At 43.3% G+C, this 15,853-nt stretch overlaps 1 protein-coding gene across 3 annotated transcripts in view; it reads right to left on the bottom strand.

Moving 5' to 3' along the window:
* Nucleotides 1-582: 582 nt before the first annotated feature.
* ASIP (agouti signaling protein) overlaps nt 583-15,853 on the bottom strand; it is a 28,928-nt gene continuing 13,657 nt past the window's right edge. For 2 of the 3 annotated variants that reach the window (XM_063350000.1, XM_063350001.1), the window contains exons 2-4: nt 10,909-11,111; nt 5,911-5,972; nt 583-4,275 (exon numbers count right to left, since the gene is read on the bottom strand). In XM_063350000.1, coding sequence (XP_063206070.1) covers nt 4,099-4,275; nt 5,911-5,972; nt 10,909-11,089 — 420 coding nt within the window. In that variant the 5' untranslated portion in view covers nt 11,090-11,111 and the 3' untranslated portion in view covers nt 583-4,098. The remainder of the gene's footprint in view (nt 4,276-5,910; nt 5,973-10,908; nt 11,112-15,853) is intronic. The other variant, XM_063350002.1, reaches the window with a different exon arrangement.

Below are 15,853 nucleotides of genomic sequence, written 5' to 3'. Positions count from 1 at the left end.
CTACCTTCCATCAAATCTTTCCTTGAGCAAGAAGATCCTAAAGATTGACATGGAGACTTCTTTGTTTTCCTTCTGGGGTCTCCCAGAGTTTCAACAATTAGTTTGGAAAACTATGAGGTGTTTAGAGCTAGTTTGGTATAGTCATCAAGATGGTAATTCTACCGCTTGTTTTATCCATCAGGATAAACTTGGATTTTTATGGTCTTTGAGTGTGACAATAAGCAATCGGGTCAGGACTTTGGATGGGAAAATACAGTGTCTGTTTTAAATTCACACAAGATAGGCAACATTTGGAAAAGCTAATAGTGATTTATTTGTGCTTAATCCTACTAAGCTGTAATTAGGGTAAACTTTCCATTAGTCACTAGGAGCCAAATGACTCTGTCCTGGAACATTACTGGGTCCGTCTCTAAGCTTGAATTCCCGTAAGTTTCAGTACACATTTCAACATGTGACAACTGAAAATTAAACGCTCCATCTTTGTCCCATGTATATTTTATCATCTGTGTGCTGATGACGTTTCAGATAGGTCCCTTAGGGAACTCTTACACTTGCAAACAACTCCTCAATATAAATATCCGTTCAAACTAAATACAGGAAGCAAATATTAGGTGTACATGTTTTACTCATTTCTGTATGCTATCAATACCTCATGCAACGTGATCTTTACCCAGAAAAGTAAAGTCACTAAGGCTAATAACAATTCCAGAGTACTTGAATATATATATTCTTTGGTGTGATAGATGAATGGCAAAGAAAGCGTAACCTCTTTCTAATCAATTCCAGTTACAAAAAAGGCTTATTAATAAATCAAATTTGTCAAAAGGCACTACATATAAACGCTATGTTAAAAAATATGTGCATATGTGTTGAAAACCAAATCCTCTTGTTCTCATATGAAAGGATCTTTCCTTTTCCTTCATCGCATACGTGCACCATCCTGTACTTCGCCGGTTCAGCTTCCGTGTCTCTGCCTCCTCGTAGCGAGTCTTCATGCTTTCTGCTTCCTTTCCTGACGGCCATAAGCTCTGGCTGACATCTTCATTAACGATTGGGGTGATGGGGCAGAGTGTACCCGGAGTGTACCTCAGCAAGTCTGCGTGTGACAAACATGTGAGGAGTGGCTGATACGCCGCAGGGTCCTGCTGTTCTCCAGAGGGACCTTGCCAGGCTTGAGAAATGGGCCTGGCAGGAACCTCATGAGGTTCAACGAGGAGAAAGCACCCGCCGGGGAACAAGCCCAGCCATGGGTACGTGCTGGGAGCCACCCAGCTGGAAAGCAGCTTTGCAGAAAAGGACCCCAGGCTCCTGGCGAACATCAAGTTGGAGACGAGCCAGCAACGTGCCCTTGCAGCTAAAGGGATCCTGGGCTGCGTTAGGAGGACTGTTGCCAGCAGGTCAAGGGGGTGATCCTTCCCCTCTGCTCAGCACTGGTAAGGCCACACCGTGGGTACTGTGTCCGGTTTGGGGCTCCCCAGTACAAGAGAGGCATGGACATACTGGAGAGAGTCAAATATCAGGAAAACCCAAACACCTACCTTTTTTTTTTTGTGTGTGTGGTGAGGGTGACTGAGCACTGGCCCAGGGAGGCTGTGGAGTCTCCCTCCTTGGAGATATTCACAAGCTGTCTAGACACAATCCTGGGCAACCAGTTCTAGGTGACCCTGCTTGAGCAGGGGTTGGGCCAGATGAGTTCCAGAGGTCCCTGCCAACCTCAACCGTTCTGTGATTCCGCAAAGCTGGAATGGGAGCTGCTGTCTAGAGAACAGCTGTTTTCTTTGGTTTCTGGCTCTTCTTCCTTCCCTTTCCTCTCTTCTTGCCCCCCTCCACCCTGATAAAATATAATTTTCCTGACCAACTGGATATTCTGGTAAGAAAATGATATTGTTGCCACAAGAGAAGTTGTTGTGTGATTATTGATAAGTTTTTTGCATCAACCGAGGACAATTTCTTATAGTTATGAGAATTTTGAAATAACTTGATAGGAACCTACATCTTTACCTAGTAAAGGGAGGGGCCAAATTCTGTTTCCTGAGCCCATTGCAACGTATCATTCTTCCTTCCCATCCTTTTTATTGTAGGTGAATGGCTTACAGATTCCTGAGCCAGGATATCTGAATAAAGACATACTTATGTATATTTAAAAAAATTCAACCTTGCCTCATACGTGACAGCTGATGCATTTTATAAAAGACCAGGAACGCAATAACATCCAGTCATCGTTTGGGCTCTTTCTTAGGTTAGTCTCTGCCACCTATACATATCTCTAAGACAAACAAACATTTCTGTTAACATCTGACCTGTGTTTTGGCTTTGGGTTGATTGTCAGAAGAAAAAAGTTCATAGGCCTTGAACCCCTTTATAGTGTCATCCGTATCATCTTTCCCTGCCTGGCAGTTTTTTGTAGCCCTCAGCTATGCTTAGAAATAAATCAGGAAGGAAATTGCCTCTTACTTAGACCTGCACAGAGCATTAGAAAACGCAGTGTCTGGATTAGAAATTCAAGGTTAGAAAATATCTGATTGCGAAAGTTAAAGAGCACTGGCAGGGGCAGCGGTGTGGTCCGCCAGCAGGCAGGCGGAGTGAACACGGAAGGCACGGTTTTAGCCCTGGGCGTGCACGTGGCTCCTGTGGTGACTGGCAATAGCAGTGGGCCGAAGGGAAAATACTAAAATCAAGAAAGGCCAGCAGAAGAAAAAATTACGTACAGGAGTCGGGGGAAGGAACGTTGTAGACACAGAACAGAGGAGGTAAAAAGCAAGAGCTGGAGTCTGGTAGACGAAGAGTCTTTGATGTTGGGGACAGCTTCTGGGTCCGCTCCCTTCTTGCTCCCTGTGACCTACCACATCTCTCCTAGTACTTAAACTAAGGGCTTTCTTCCTGTGCCATCGTGGATACCTCAAGATTAAGGCAAAGAGCTTCAAGGACAGGAGAAATATGTCTTCTGGACACCTGTTTGCTGCTGCCTTGAGCTTCATCCGTATCTTCAGAGCTGTTACCGAGCCTTTAAGGGTTGATACAGCATTTGATAATGTTTTTCCTCCCTGTGGCCACTGGTCGGGTGCAGAACATAGAGACTGCCCCCTAAATTCATGCCTGGGGGTTGCTGGGAGTTGCCCATAGTAAGGCTGGGCAAAGAAAGAGACTGATTGCTTGTAATGGTTTTCTTCAAGATGTACATATGGGATACACATTCATTTTTTGCTGTCCTTTCCTTTCTTCCTCAAAGTCTTGGAAATGTGTTCCTGCTTTTGGGGTCTTTATGCGTTGTGTCCTTGGCAGCAGGAGAAGAAGGACTGAGGACTCTATTCCTATGGATGCAGCTGGGGAAAAAATTCTGACTTTTAAGTCATGAGGCACAGATACATTCTGGGTTCAAATACACGTGTATTACACACCTTGGCGATACTGGTTACTGGTAGAATGACTAAAAACCCTGGAGGTGGATGTACCGATGCTCAGCTGGGGATGATTAAAAATGCCTTATTGATTTGGGTCTGTCTGTTCAGGTAGAATAATCTATATACATTCTTGTCCTGATTTTTGCTGAGTGTGTGAAAAGGGAGTTAACCCCGAAACCTGCATTTTCAACATGGTATTTTGGCTGTGCTGGCAGCTGGTGCTGTGCTGCCCTTGTGGGCAAACCCAGGCTTTGGTCCCTCACTGGATTAGCTGGTCCTGGTTTAGCGTGGCTGTTTGTGTGCCGTTGGTGCAGGCTTGATGGTGCCAGTTAGACAAAACTGCAGTCTCTGGTTAATATGACCCTTCGAAGAACAAACAAAAAAACCCCAAACACACGAGAAAACCCCAAACCAACCAGAACCCAGAATTCTTCTTAAAAGGTGGTTCAGTTTTGCTAAAAATAGCTATTCAACGTCAATCTCCCTGGTTGTCTGCTCCCTGAAAAATCATCCTGTTTTGATAGCATTCACTCCATGGAAAAAAAACTCCCATTGTCCGTTTAATTTTAAGAAGGGCAAATCCAAGCTGTTTGCTTCAAAGCTCTCTACTTTGATTGCTATACACATGGGGCAGTTTGTAAATATACGCTTGAGAAGCTAATGAAAGACAGAAGCCTTATTGTGTTCCCAGTTTGGCTTAGCACTTTGGGTTTAACATTAGACATTGGCAGATGGTCTGAAAAATTCGGCATTTGCACAAAGCACAGTAGTGACAACATGAATTCAAGTGTGGTTTGCAGGTTTTGAAGTTTGGCACACAGTCAGCAGCTGGTGTGGGCCTTGGTTTTGGAGATGTCTTCGGTTCAGCATTTTTCTAGAAGGAAAAAACCCATGAAAATTCATATAAACGTAAAATGAGTCTGGGTCAGAAGAAAGCATAGGTGGAAAGAAAGTGAACTGAGGGAGCTTCTGGTTTGAGATGAGCGTGCGGCTGTTAGCAGTATACAGATGTGGTGGGACTGGATTGTGGGAAATGCTGCTTGAGACCAACCTACTGAGTAAAACGTCATGAGCCCCCTATTTTGAGCAATTAGAAACACGACTGAACAGAGCGAGCGTTGGAAAATGCTCTGTAGGGAAAAATGAGGCAGCAGCACAGAAAGGGACGCAAGGATCTGCAAAGTCACCAATGTTATCAGGAAAATAAAGTAAGGAATTACTCTGGGATCCCCAAACTTTTCAAATGAAAGAGTGAAACCTTTCATGGGGCTTGTTCCCACTTTATTTCCCAAGCCGTGAGGCTGAGAGAGGGGAGGTGACTTGGCGATGCTGTGCTTCGCATGGCTTGCCGAGCTGCCTTTGGGGCTCAGGAATCCTTTGTGCATCACATTTGTGCATGGGAATCCTTAACTGCAGGCACGGGTGAGAGAGCTGAAAGAGATCTCTCGGCCTCCCCAAGGAGTGCCGCTTCTGTCTGGGATTTGGAAAAGTGGAAAACTTTGGGTTGGTCAGCACGTGCCTGGGACCTGGGAGAGATTCTCTGGAGCCCAGCGGCTAGAGGCACCCAATGTTCTTCTTTAACTTGGTAGTTTCTCAGAAGTTCCAATTTTAAGGTAAGGTGTTCAGTGGTCTTTGGCAAATACTTTGACAAAGTTTGATGGCAAGAATGTTCTGCTTTGAACCGGAGGGGTGGAACTAAGTGACATCCTGAGGCCCCTTTCAACCTGGGTCATCCTGCGAATTTAGGAAGCGTTTCAAGGAAGGTTAACCACACAAGACTTCCATTAGAAAGGAAAAGGAGCTCTAAATGTTTCCGGTTGCAGCAATGACTGATTTGGCTATAAGTGTCTATCAAGATATACAAAAAATAAAGTAAAAATGCTATTTTCTACTCTTCTAGACAATTTTTGTAAGATCGGAGCCCAGCCCATGTAATACTTCACATTTAAGACCTATGGGTAACATCACATTAAAGAAATCTATCAATCTGAATCTATTGATCTGATAAAATTGCTAGGTTAACCCTTTCAACCGAATACCAACTTCTTTGTATGCCTCTGCTTTAATTATTTTTGGCAGCTGTGGTTAAAGATTAGCAGATACCGAGTTTGTGCCCCCGGGCTGCAGAGCCTGTGCAGTTTATCCACTCGGTGTGACTGGGAATGATACCGCTTTATGGTGGATGCCTAAAGAATCTCACAAATATTTCAGCCCGCTCAAGGTTAAAGTACCTTTTGTGTAATAAAGGACTGTAAAAAAAACAAAAGCAAAAGCAAATCCCGTGAGACCCACCCCCCAACCCAAACAATAACCTCTGACTAATCTAAGATGACATAGTTTTCATTCCACCATTAATGTTTTGCATCTGCTTTATTTAGAACTTCAAACTGCATGTCAATTATTTAAATTGGGGAATGGCTGTAAAAGCCTTGCAAATGAACGCACAGAGGAAAACTATAGAAGTCACAAACCATTCAAATTCAACAGTGTTTTCTGAACTGCCACTTACCTTGGAAGATTTCTTGTTCTCTGCTTCTTTCCTGCTGACTTTCTGGGATCTTTTAGTTAAATCTTCAAAGAGAACAGCACAACATAACATTAAAATCAATTAAATGTCAATTAATTGAGATGCTTAATAGCGCTTTTGTGGGACAGAAGGCAGATAAGCTGCACTGCCACCTCGTCGCTGCGTGTTTTGCCGCGAAGCCGTTTGTCCACGTGGTGTGGCCGAACCCCTGCCACCCACGTGAGACAGAAGCGCTTGTGTTTGAATAATTTCAGAGAAACAAAATTAAAGGACTCTGTGTAAAAGGTGGGGGTACTTCTGCACATTAGTCGCGTGAACAAAAATAGGAAAAAACTTTAGAATTCCCTTTTTTTTTTTCTATTAAAAGGTGGGGTTACCTGCGTAATTTAGGCAGGAACTAACACACGTATGCTGCTTTTCACAAGCAAAAAACCTCTTTGCTGATTTGGCGTGAACTTCATCTATGTGATGCCACCTTTCGTTCTTCAGTTCTTTGTTCCTTCTTCGCTCGCCATCTTGTTTTACGAAACGTTACTTGCAAAGGCGTTTCGTTAATGTACCTGTGGCTCTGAGAGGTTTGTGAGTATTTGTAGAGGCGAAGCTTGGATCTGGTAAATTTTGGGGGGGTACTGAGACTATGCCTGATGTAACTCTTTTTTTTTTTTTCTTTTTTTTTTCCTTTAGATCAAATCACTAGTATTTGTGAACTTCCTCACACTGTCCCTTGAGGACTAATAGCATTTACTGTACTTGTTGTTATTATCATATCAGCTATAATGCTATTTATTACTCTATATAGTATATTACTGTATACTATATAATGCTATTTATTACTATATATATTACTATATATAATATATATATTTATTACTATATATAAGCTCCATGACTAAGGCTTGTCTTGGGATCTAACACAGTGAGACTGTTAAAGCATGAGACGCTTCCCAGCTCACTAATCTCTTACGGTATTTTTGCTGCCTTTACTCCGCGTGTGTGAGGTTTGTAATAAGCACCACCTGTATTTAATGAATGATTGGGATAAAAAATTTATATATGCCTACTGACGAATGGTGGCTCCTTGGCTTTTCCGGTATTTGCTATCCATCTCTTCTTGAATATTTAATAGTTACCAGGATTTACAGAATGAAGAAAAGACATTTTGGGTGGGCTGGGGGGTGTGTGTTCATTTATTATCCTTGCATCATTGTAGTTAGGGTTATACATCTCTAAGAAACAGTGGGAAGGAAAACTATACTTCAAGCATGTGAAGTTATTGTCACTGAATAAGAGCACGTCTTAAAAAAGGCATTGCACTCACCAGGATTAGCGGTTTACATCCAGTTCCAGCTGGCAGATTAAGTTGGTTTTGCTGTGCTGCCCTTTGAAACTCTCTGATGGTAACCGAGATGCTTGTGAGCCGTTTAAACCTACATTACTTTAACTTTTCTATTTGTACAGGATTGTCTGTATTGCTTCGCCTAGAAAATTTTTTCGATAACGTTCAGTTAAAGAGTACGTGATGACATTACACAGAGATTTACCCGTTGGTGTGGTGTAAACGTGCTTGAATTATTCCAAGGGATTCGGTAAAGAAATGATGCCCAACGGGTAGATGATAGGGAAACGTAGGGTTTATTTTGGGAGTTCAGTGCTGTAATTGTCTCTTCTATGGTTCCTCTGGGTTGGGTAAAACACCTGCTTTTCCCAGCTGGCCCCTAATCTCATATTCCTCATGCTCTACCTACTGTGTTCCCAACAGCTGCCCAGGTGACCAGCTCCTTGCACATCTCATCTGTGGCGACACGGGAAAATGTAATACAGGCTTGGGAAAATATTGATAACACACACCTCTAACGCCTGTTGATAAAATGTGATTTGAAGTGCTACGAAAAGCATGTATTAATTAGATGATGGCACGTTTTACTAGTTGATGCTAGCAAATCTGCTTACCTTTTAGGATGTGATTCAACTCCAGCCTCGGGTTTTATTGAATTTGACCCAGACATAACATCTTTTGACACCGTGAGCACTGTGATTGATTGACGGGTGTATAATCAGCTGATTGCAAATGAGTTTTATTACGTATGGCTACAGCAACACTTAAAAACTGGGCTGTAACGTGAGTGCCTTCATCCCTGCTCCACATGGCCAACCAGAAGGAACAGGACCTTGTATAAGAAAATGCCACTGAGACAGGAAGCTCTATCGAAAATGTTGAAACCAAGCTGACAAGAAATTTTTCTGTTAGATTGTACAAAAATAGGTTGTACGTATCAGCACGACAAATTATAGCTGATAAATCATAAAGAAATTGACGGTATTGGAAGAGGAGAGGAGGCTGTGGTTATTTAAACACTCTCTTAATATTTACTCTAAATTAGTTGTTTCTGTGGCGGTGACGGGACAGACCAGCCTGTCAGCCTTTTGCCATGATGCTGTTGTTATAATAAATATTACTATTTGTGGCACCATTGTCCCCCCTGGGTCCTGCAGGGTTTCTCTGGGGCTGGAGGAGCCACCTCTGCGCCCGCCCTGCCTTCTCCTCGCTGCTTTTTACGCCTGCTCTCCCCTGTTCCCATTAGTTTCTCCCGTTTCTCCCTCTTTCCATCCTCTGCAGGACCATCTCCAAGGCAGCCTCTCTCTTCCTCCAACAATTCTTTCCACTCATTTCAGCAGCCAGTGCCATGAAGGGCATGGCTCCACATCTTCATCCAGATGCCACGTAAAGCACAGAGCCCGGCAAAAATCAGGGGAAAAGGGTGGGCCTCCAGTTATGTCCCACAAGACGCTGGCGTGAGGCAGGTGACATTATTCCCAGCTTGCTTTGGTGAAAATGATGAGATCTGCCATCATCCCCCTGCTCTCAGCAGGGCTGGAAGGTCCCTTGGTCTGGTAACCCGAACCCCAAAACAACATCAGAGCGTGTCCTTTCTCCTGCACCTTCTTTCCCCACCCATTTGAAAGGCAATGGCTAGGGACTTTCAACTGCTCTTCATATGCCATGCATTAATGCACACTTTTGATGAATTTATATGTAGGTTATCAAGTTATAATTCAATTATTTTAGCTAATAAGTGCTAGAGGTGATGTGGCTTCTGGTTGTCTGAAATAAAACCCAGAAAGGTTTGAGCACGTGCCACATCAGCTCCAAAATGAACTATTTCAAAACCTAGGTCAGATTCTATTGAATGAGAAAAAGGGGAATGATTCGTCTCAGTTTTATTACTCACTTTGTATTTTTTCAATTTTCTTTTGGCATGGGGCAGTGGAGGATCAGACTGGCCTCTCACCTTTGAATGAATGGGCTGCAGGAAGGCCTTGGGATACCTCTGGAAATGCCTTGTGCCCCGAGAAAGTGGGAGCAGCCCTGGCCAACGGTGTTACAGGGGGTTTTGCATCCGTATTTTCCTTTTTGGAACAGTCAGCAAGGACAAGCAGGACTACGGAAGAGGTGAGCGTTATGCCAAGATCTACTCTTTTGAATTACTCTTGCGTTTTCAGCGTCAAATAGTCATTCTGTTTGTATGCATGCAGGAGAAGAACGGGTGTAAGGGTGAGCCGGAGGTTACGCTGTTCAGCCCCTTGGTCTGCTGTGGATTTCTTTCCTTACCTTGGCTAATTATGTCGTCTCTCTGTTGACTATGAAATGGGAAAGCGGCGCAGCCAGGCTTCACCACGGAGCGGTGAGGCTACAGGGATGCTCTTGCAGGTCACCAAAGGGGGCAGAGAGGAAGGATGGGTTTTTGTGAGGCATCGCAGTAGCATCCAAAGCATGAGAACCTGTCAGCATTAGGGGGGTTTTGCTGTCTTGGGTGTCTGTTGGCAAAGCAAGATGGGATGATGTAGCTTATCTGCCATGTTTACGGCACGGGTGCGTGCGAGAAGATAAACAAGTTGAAGGGAATGTGTTTTATGTCTCTGATTTTAATTGGAATAAAAAAATCATTGGAAACGTGAGACTGAAGGCATCTAGGATTGCAAGGACCATGAAATGATATGGCTTGGGAGGCTGCAGAACAGCACAAGCTTTAATAAACTTGTGGTCAAACAACCTTGAGTTAACTCAAGATTCAGCGGTTCAGATTTCATTGGAAATGCACGTGTGGGGGAATGGTTTCTCCTTCAAGAAACGCTCTCCTGAGCAAGAGTGCAGAGAAAATGCAGGAAACAAGGTAAGAAACCAACCTGCTTTAAGCAAAAGCCCTGAAAGCCTACAGAAAGGAGCTAAAAAAGAGAAGCTTTGTTTTTTTTGAATTATTAAAATTTTGACACAGTTATGAATGACAATCTGCAGCTAATTGTCCCCAAATACCTGTAAGTTTCTTGAAAGAAAAAAGTTGGCCTAAATTATGTTGCAAGAGTCAGGGCAGACACTAGGAAAAAAGTTTGTGAAGAAAAGAGTTAAGCGTTGCCCCAACATGGTTCTTCTCTAACAGGGCAGATGGTCACCTGCTGGTAATGGAAGGGACAAGCTGGTCCTGTCTTGGATAAAGGGGTGACCTCTGGCTCTCCCTTGCAGTGCTCTTTTCTCCCCCTGGTTGAAGATTGCTTGGCACACAGGTAAATCGAGGTTATATTAATACCTTGGAGAACTGCTGATTTCTCTGCCACAAGAGCGGATCCTAAAAACCCAGAAAGTCATGTTCACTTTTTCTATTTGCACTAGTCTTTCAAAGGAAGATGAATGCCCATATTAACAGAAAAACACTTATCTTCAATATAAAAAACCTTACAGTATGATAGGACCTGAAGTGAAATCTGTAAAACTAAAGTAAGTTGCCTGATGTTTGGTTTTTTTAATACTCTAATCTGTGGTTTCCCACATTGTCATTCTCGGATGCTGTGGCTGCATTGCCGCTACTAAATCATTTGTATTAAATTGCAATGTTGCAGTAAGCTATCAAAATAACCCATATCAATCAATAATTGTATTTTCTTCAAATCTTGTTAATTTGGCACCGAATGGCAGCTTTTACTAACCTACTATGGAGATCGGTGGGAGATCTTGGAGGCTCATTTTGTTGCTCCTTGGCAGGGTGCATTCCGTCTTCTCTTCTATTACCATGTGAGAACCGGCAGCTCTGAGCAAACTGTAGCAGAGCAATAGGCTTAGGAAGAGGTTCTTGCTTTCCATCCTGGGGAGGAAAAATTCCATTGTCATGAAAACCAAAGTCGGTCAAAACCTGCATGTAGAAGAGATGCAAGGATAGGAATCTCAACAATGGCTTTCCGTCATGTGGTGCAGCTTTAGCAACATACTTTCGACGATTCTTTTGTTTCCAGCACTTTGCCTCTGATACCAGAATGTGTAAGACTGCAGATGCCTGAGTGGAAAAATGCTATCTCAAGAATAACTCTTTTAGATGGTCTTTGTTTCTCGATTCTATTCTCAAAAGGCTTGTTTTCCCAAAAGCTGTGAGTTCCCCCCACTGAGCTTTACAGTGCTGTACGACCAAGGGGAAGAGAACTGCTGTCACATTTGATAGCTCAGTCACATCATCACATTTTTCCCAGAAAATCTTGTTTACAATTTTATGCTAGAAAACCTAGAAAAATAATGATAATTAAAAAAAAAAAACACACACACAAATTATGTTTCCTAATAGTTTTTTCCATTTAAAAATAAGTCATGAAGAAATATCTTCTTTTATGATACCCTGACGTGGCTGCTCTGTGATCCCATAGTGAATCACAGCGGTAACTCAAGCATATTATAGACAGCTCAGCACTGTAAAGCATTTATGGGCCTTAGGGCTTAGTTTGTACTTGATAACTTCTAAGATGCAACAAAGTCTATGGGATTTGAGCATACTTATGGAGAAAACTGAGCTTTGTGGAGTGTTGGCCATACACCTTGGAAGAAGGCCATTGGTCGTGGCCAACCCTGCTGTGACGCAGTGCAGCCACCCAGGGTACACAGAGCGTAGCACCATCCCAGGCTCCTTTTCTTGTAGATCCTTAACACTGTTGAAATTCAAAGTTGATTTTTATTTCCATGGGCATTAGTTTCACGCTGTGTCAGAGTTATGGGAGCCTTCCCCCAGAGGCACTGCCAGCCTCCTGATTTATTGGTGGCTTTTTGTCAGTGAAAAGCTACTAGTAGCAGTAAAAAGAGGGAGTGAAACCAAATACTTGGAGCAATTAATCTCGTTGTAGTGACTTAATTACTGGAGAGTTAAAAGATGAAGAATTTCTGCATTGGAAGAGCTTCAATCTAATCACTGAAAACTGAGACTGTGTTACACTTGCTTTTTAGATAACCATTTAGGTCATAATCATAACCATTCAGGTCAAAATTAGAGCTTCTTTTTCTGTAATTTTACTAACCTGAGTATTCCTGGTGATGTTCATATTCTAGGTGTATGTTTAAAATTCAAAAAAAAGAGATGAATAATGGCTTGCGTTCCCCAAAGCTTGTCTACATTTTCCAAATATGCAGTTGGTCAAACAAAAGATATCACTTAAAAATCTTAGCTTGCTTGACACTTATTATACTAATTTTTGCAGGATCTAGGCCTATAGGGAAGGAAGAAATTTTTTACGCTGAGGGTGGTAAGACACTGACCCAGGTTGCCCAGAGAAGCTGTGGCTGCCCCATCCCTGGAGGGGTTCAAGGCCAGGTTGGACGGGGCTTGGAGCAGCCTGGGCTGGTGGGAGGTGCCCCTGCCCAGGGCAGGGGGTGGAACGAGATGGCCTTTAAAAGTCCCTTCCAACCCCCAAACCATTCTGTGATTCTATGATACAGGGAATGCCTATGACAGGTAGATATAGACGTTAGGGCTCTAATTCTTTCCATGCTCTGAGCTGGAGTGACGAGAGCAAGCTGTGAGCCGTAAGCTGTTTAGATTTGCACATAGAGGTGTTCACACTGTAGACTTTGCTTTTTTAAGCAGCTTTTTAGCCCAGTTGCAGAATATGCTCTACAACATACCTACGATCTTCAGATCAGTGTGTGCTGCCCATCTGGAGTATTGGCGTAGCTGGCACATAAACTGTCTGCTGGAGACAATGTCAACATGCCCCCAAAGTACTGTTTAAATAAAATTCTTCTGGACCAAAATGTTATTTCCACTGTATTTCCTTGTCCTTATCTCAGCAAAACTGCCAATGAATGCAATTGCGCCTGTGCAAATGTAATAAAATAGTAGTTTGACAACTTGCATCTGTTCACTTCAAACAGAGTGACATCTGAGTGACATCTGGATGGCCGTGCCCAGAGAGTTGTGATTAATGGGGTGAAATCCTCTCGGCGGCCGGTCACCAGTGGTGTCCCTCAAGGATCAGTTTTGGGGCCAGTTTTGTTTAATATTTTTATCGATGATCTGGATGAGGGGATTGAGTGCACCCTCAGTAAGATTGCAGATGACACCAAACCAGGTGGGAGTGTTGATCTGCTTGAGGGTAGGAAGGCTCTACAGAGGGAGCTGGACAGGCCGGATCGATGGGCCAAGGCCAACTGTATGAGGTTTAATAAGGCCAAGTGCCGGGTCCTGCATTTCGGTCACACCAACCCCAAGCAACGCTACAGGCTTGGGGCAGAGTGGCTGGAAAGCTGCCCAGCAGAAAAGGACCTGGGGGTGCTGGTGGATGGCCAGCTTCACATGAGCCAGCAGTGTGCCCAGGTGGCCAAGAAGGCCAACAGCTTTCTGGCTTGTATCAGGAATAGTGTGGCCAGCAGGAGCAGGGAAGGGATGGTGCCTCTGTACTGGGCACTGGTGAGGCCTCACCTCGAGTGCTGTGTTCAGTTCTGTGTCTCTCTGTACAAGAGGGACATTGAGGTGCTGGAGCGTGTCCAGAGGAGAGCTACCAGGCTGGTGAGGGCTCTGGAGACCAGGGCATATGAGGAGAGGCTGAGGGAGCTGGGCATGTTTAGCTTGGAGAAGTGGAGGCTGAGGGGAGACCTCATTGCCCTCTACAACTCCCTGAAAGGAGGTTGGAGAGAGGTGGGTGTTGGCCTCTTCTCCCAGGTGAATAATGACAGGACCAGAGGAAATGGTCTGGAGCTGTGGCAGGGGAGGTTTAGGTTAGATATTAGGACGAATGACTTTACTGCAAGAGTGGTCAGGCACTGGAACAGCCTGCCCAGGGAGGGGGTTGAGTCACCATCCCTAGAGGTGTTTAAGAAACGTCGAGATGTGGCACTTCAGGGCATGCTCTAGCGGCAGAGATTGTAGGTTGTTTGGTTGGACTCGGTGATCTCAAAGGTCCTTTCCAACCGTGAAGATTCTATGATTCTATGAACACGCTCTAGTGTTAAAATGCAAACCTAGCTGCAGGTGTTCATTTCAATTCTTATGCACGTGTGTTCTTTTTTTGCCAAAAGCACTGAAGTGGTAGGAATTTTACAGCCTTTGAGCGACTGCTTGAACCTGGAAAATGCATATACTGGTGAATATGCTTTTCATCTGAAAACTATACCAACTGGTTAGGAAGGTAACACTCCGCAGAGCAACAGAGTCTGCTAGATGTGTGCAGCAGAGCCCATGAAAAGGTGAGAGAGGTGGAAAGTGGAACTGGAAGTGAAGATGAGAAAAAGGTGCATGTAATCTTGAGTTTCATCTTTTGCATCGTATCACGAAACTCTTGCCCATGTTTGCTTTGTTGGTTATTCTGGCATTAAAGACATGTTTACTTTCCAATTTTGACCATTATTTTCCTCATTTTCTTTCTGTGACTCATCAGAGGCTGTTTAAGGCAATCAAACCGTGTTCCTTGGCTCCAGCATGCTTCACATTTGCTTTGGAACAAACACTTCATTTTAAAAGAGTTTATTTTCCTATTGACCTCCTAACAACGTAGAGGTAAATTGCTTAAATAGTAGTATCTTTAGAGGGTTCCCCTTTATTGCTTTAATGAAGCTAAAATGTACTAGGAGAACTTTAACATTTTTTTTTAATTGTTTATGGGGACTTAGTCTCGCACAGCGCTGAAATCCCGCTGAATGTTAGTGCTGACCCTTAGCTGCAGTTCAGCAAATTGTGTAAGTAAATGGTTAACGTGTGGCAGTGCCCTGTATTGTCAAGGGAATGACAGAAGTACATTTAAAAACAAAACCAACCGTTTAAAAGTTTGCTGACTGTCATCAGAGATGGCAGTACCCTTTTCCGTGCCATTTCCTCTGTGCTTTGGCCTGTTATGTTTGATATGTAAATAAAGTATTTTAATACTTACCCCAATTGTTAGCTCTCACGAGCCTTTTTCCTGGATGTACATTTGGAAAATGACGGATGATGTGAAACAGCTTTTGTCTCTTTTTAATCTATTTTCCATAGTGTCATGTTAAAAGCTTTCATGAAGAAATTTGATTTCCCCTGAAATACCCCGTACGTTCAACACTTTTGAGGGGAACTCATTTCTTGTCACAGATGATTTCACTCTATTTGGAGATTTATCCTCATACAACAGCAGAGTGAACAGTTTGAGACATTCATACATAAAGTCTGCCATAAACACTGGAAGGGACAAGTTGAAATTTTCTTAGGAGGTCTGACAAATCTGGACCGACTCACAAACAAACCTGCATCATTATAAAAAGCTGAAAACAGCTGCTTAGAATAAGAAAACATTAAAGTACATGAACAAAGGAATATAAAATACTGAAAACTGTGTTACGCTGCTCAGTAACTGGCTGACAAATCTTCACTTACGCTCTGCTGCCGTGCTCCCGTTTTGAAAAGGATAGGACAGAAAAAGAGGGAACGCAAGGGAAAAGGCAAGAATCAGTGGATGCCTTGAAAGATGTTGAGATGTCTGGTGCGGCTTGATATAATGGAAAGATGTATACATGCAACAACCATAAGAGCTGTTTTAATTCCTGGCACAATTCCCTAAGATAGCTACAAAAATTTAAAAGCTATTCAGGCAATCAGGTTGGTCAGGAATGGTTTGCCTTTGGTAAATCCATGCTTACTCTTCGCAATTCCTT

Source organism: Chroicocephalus ridibundus, chromosome 12, assembly GCF_963924245.1.
Source record: "Chroicocephalus ridibundus chromosome 12, bChrRid1.1, whole genome shotgun sequence".
Taxonomy (NCBI): Eukaryota; Metazoa; Chordata; class Aves; order Charadriiformes; family Laridae; genus Chroicocephalus; species Chroicocephalus ridibundus.
The sequence above is the reverse complement of the archived record's forward strand: the minus strand, read 5'-3'. Positions and strand labels throughout refer to the sequence as shown.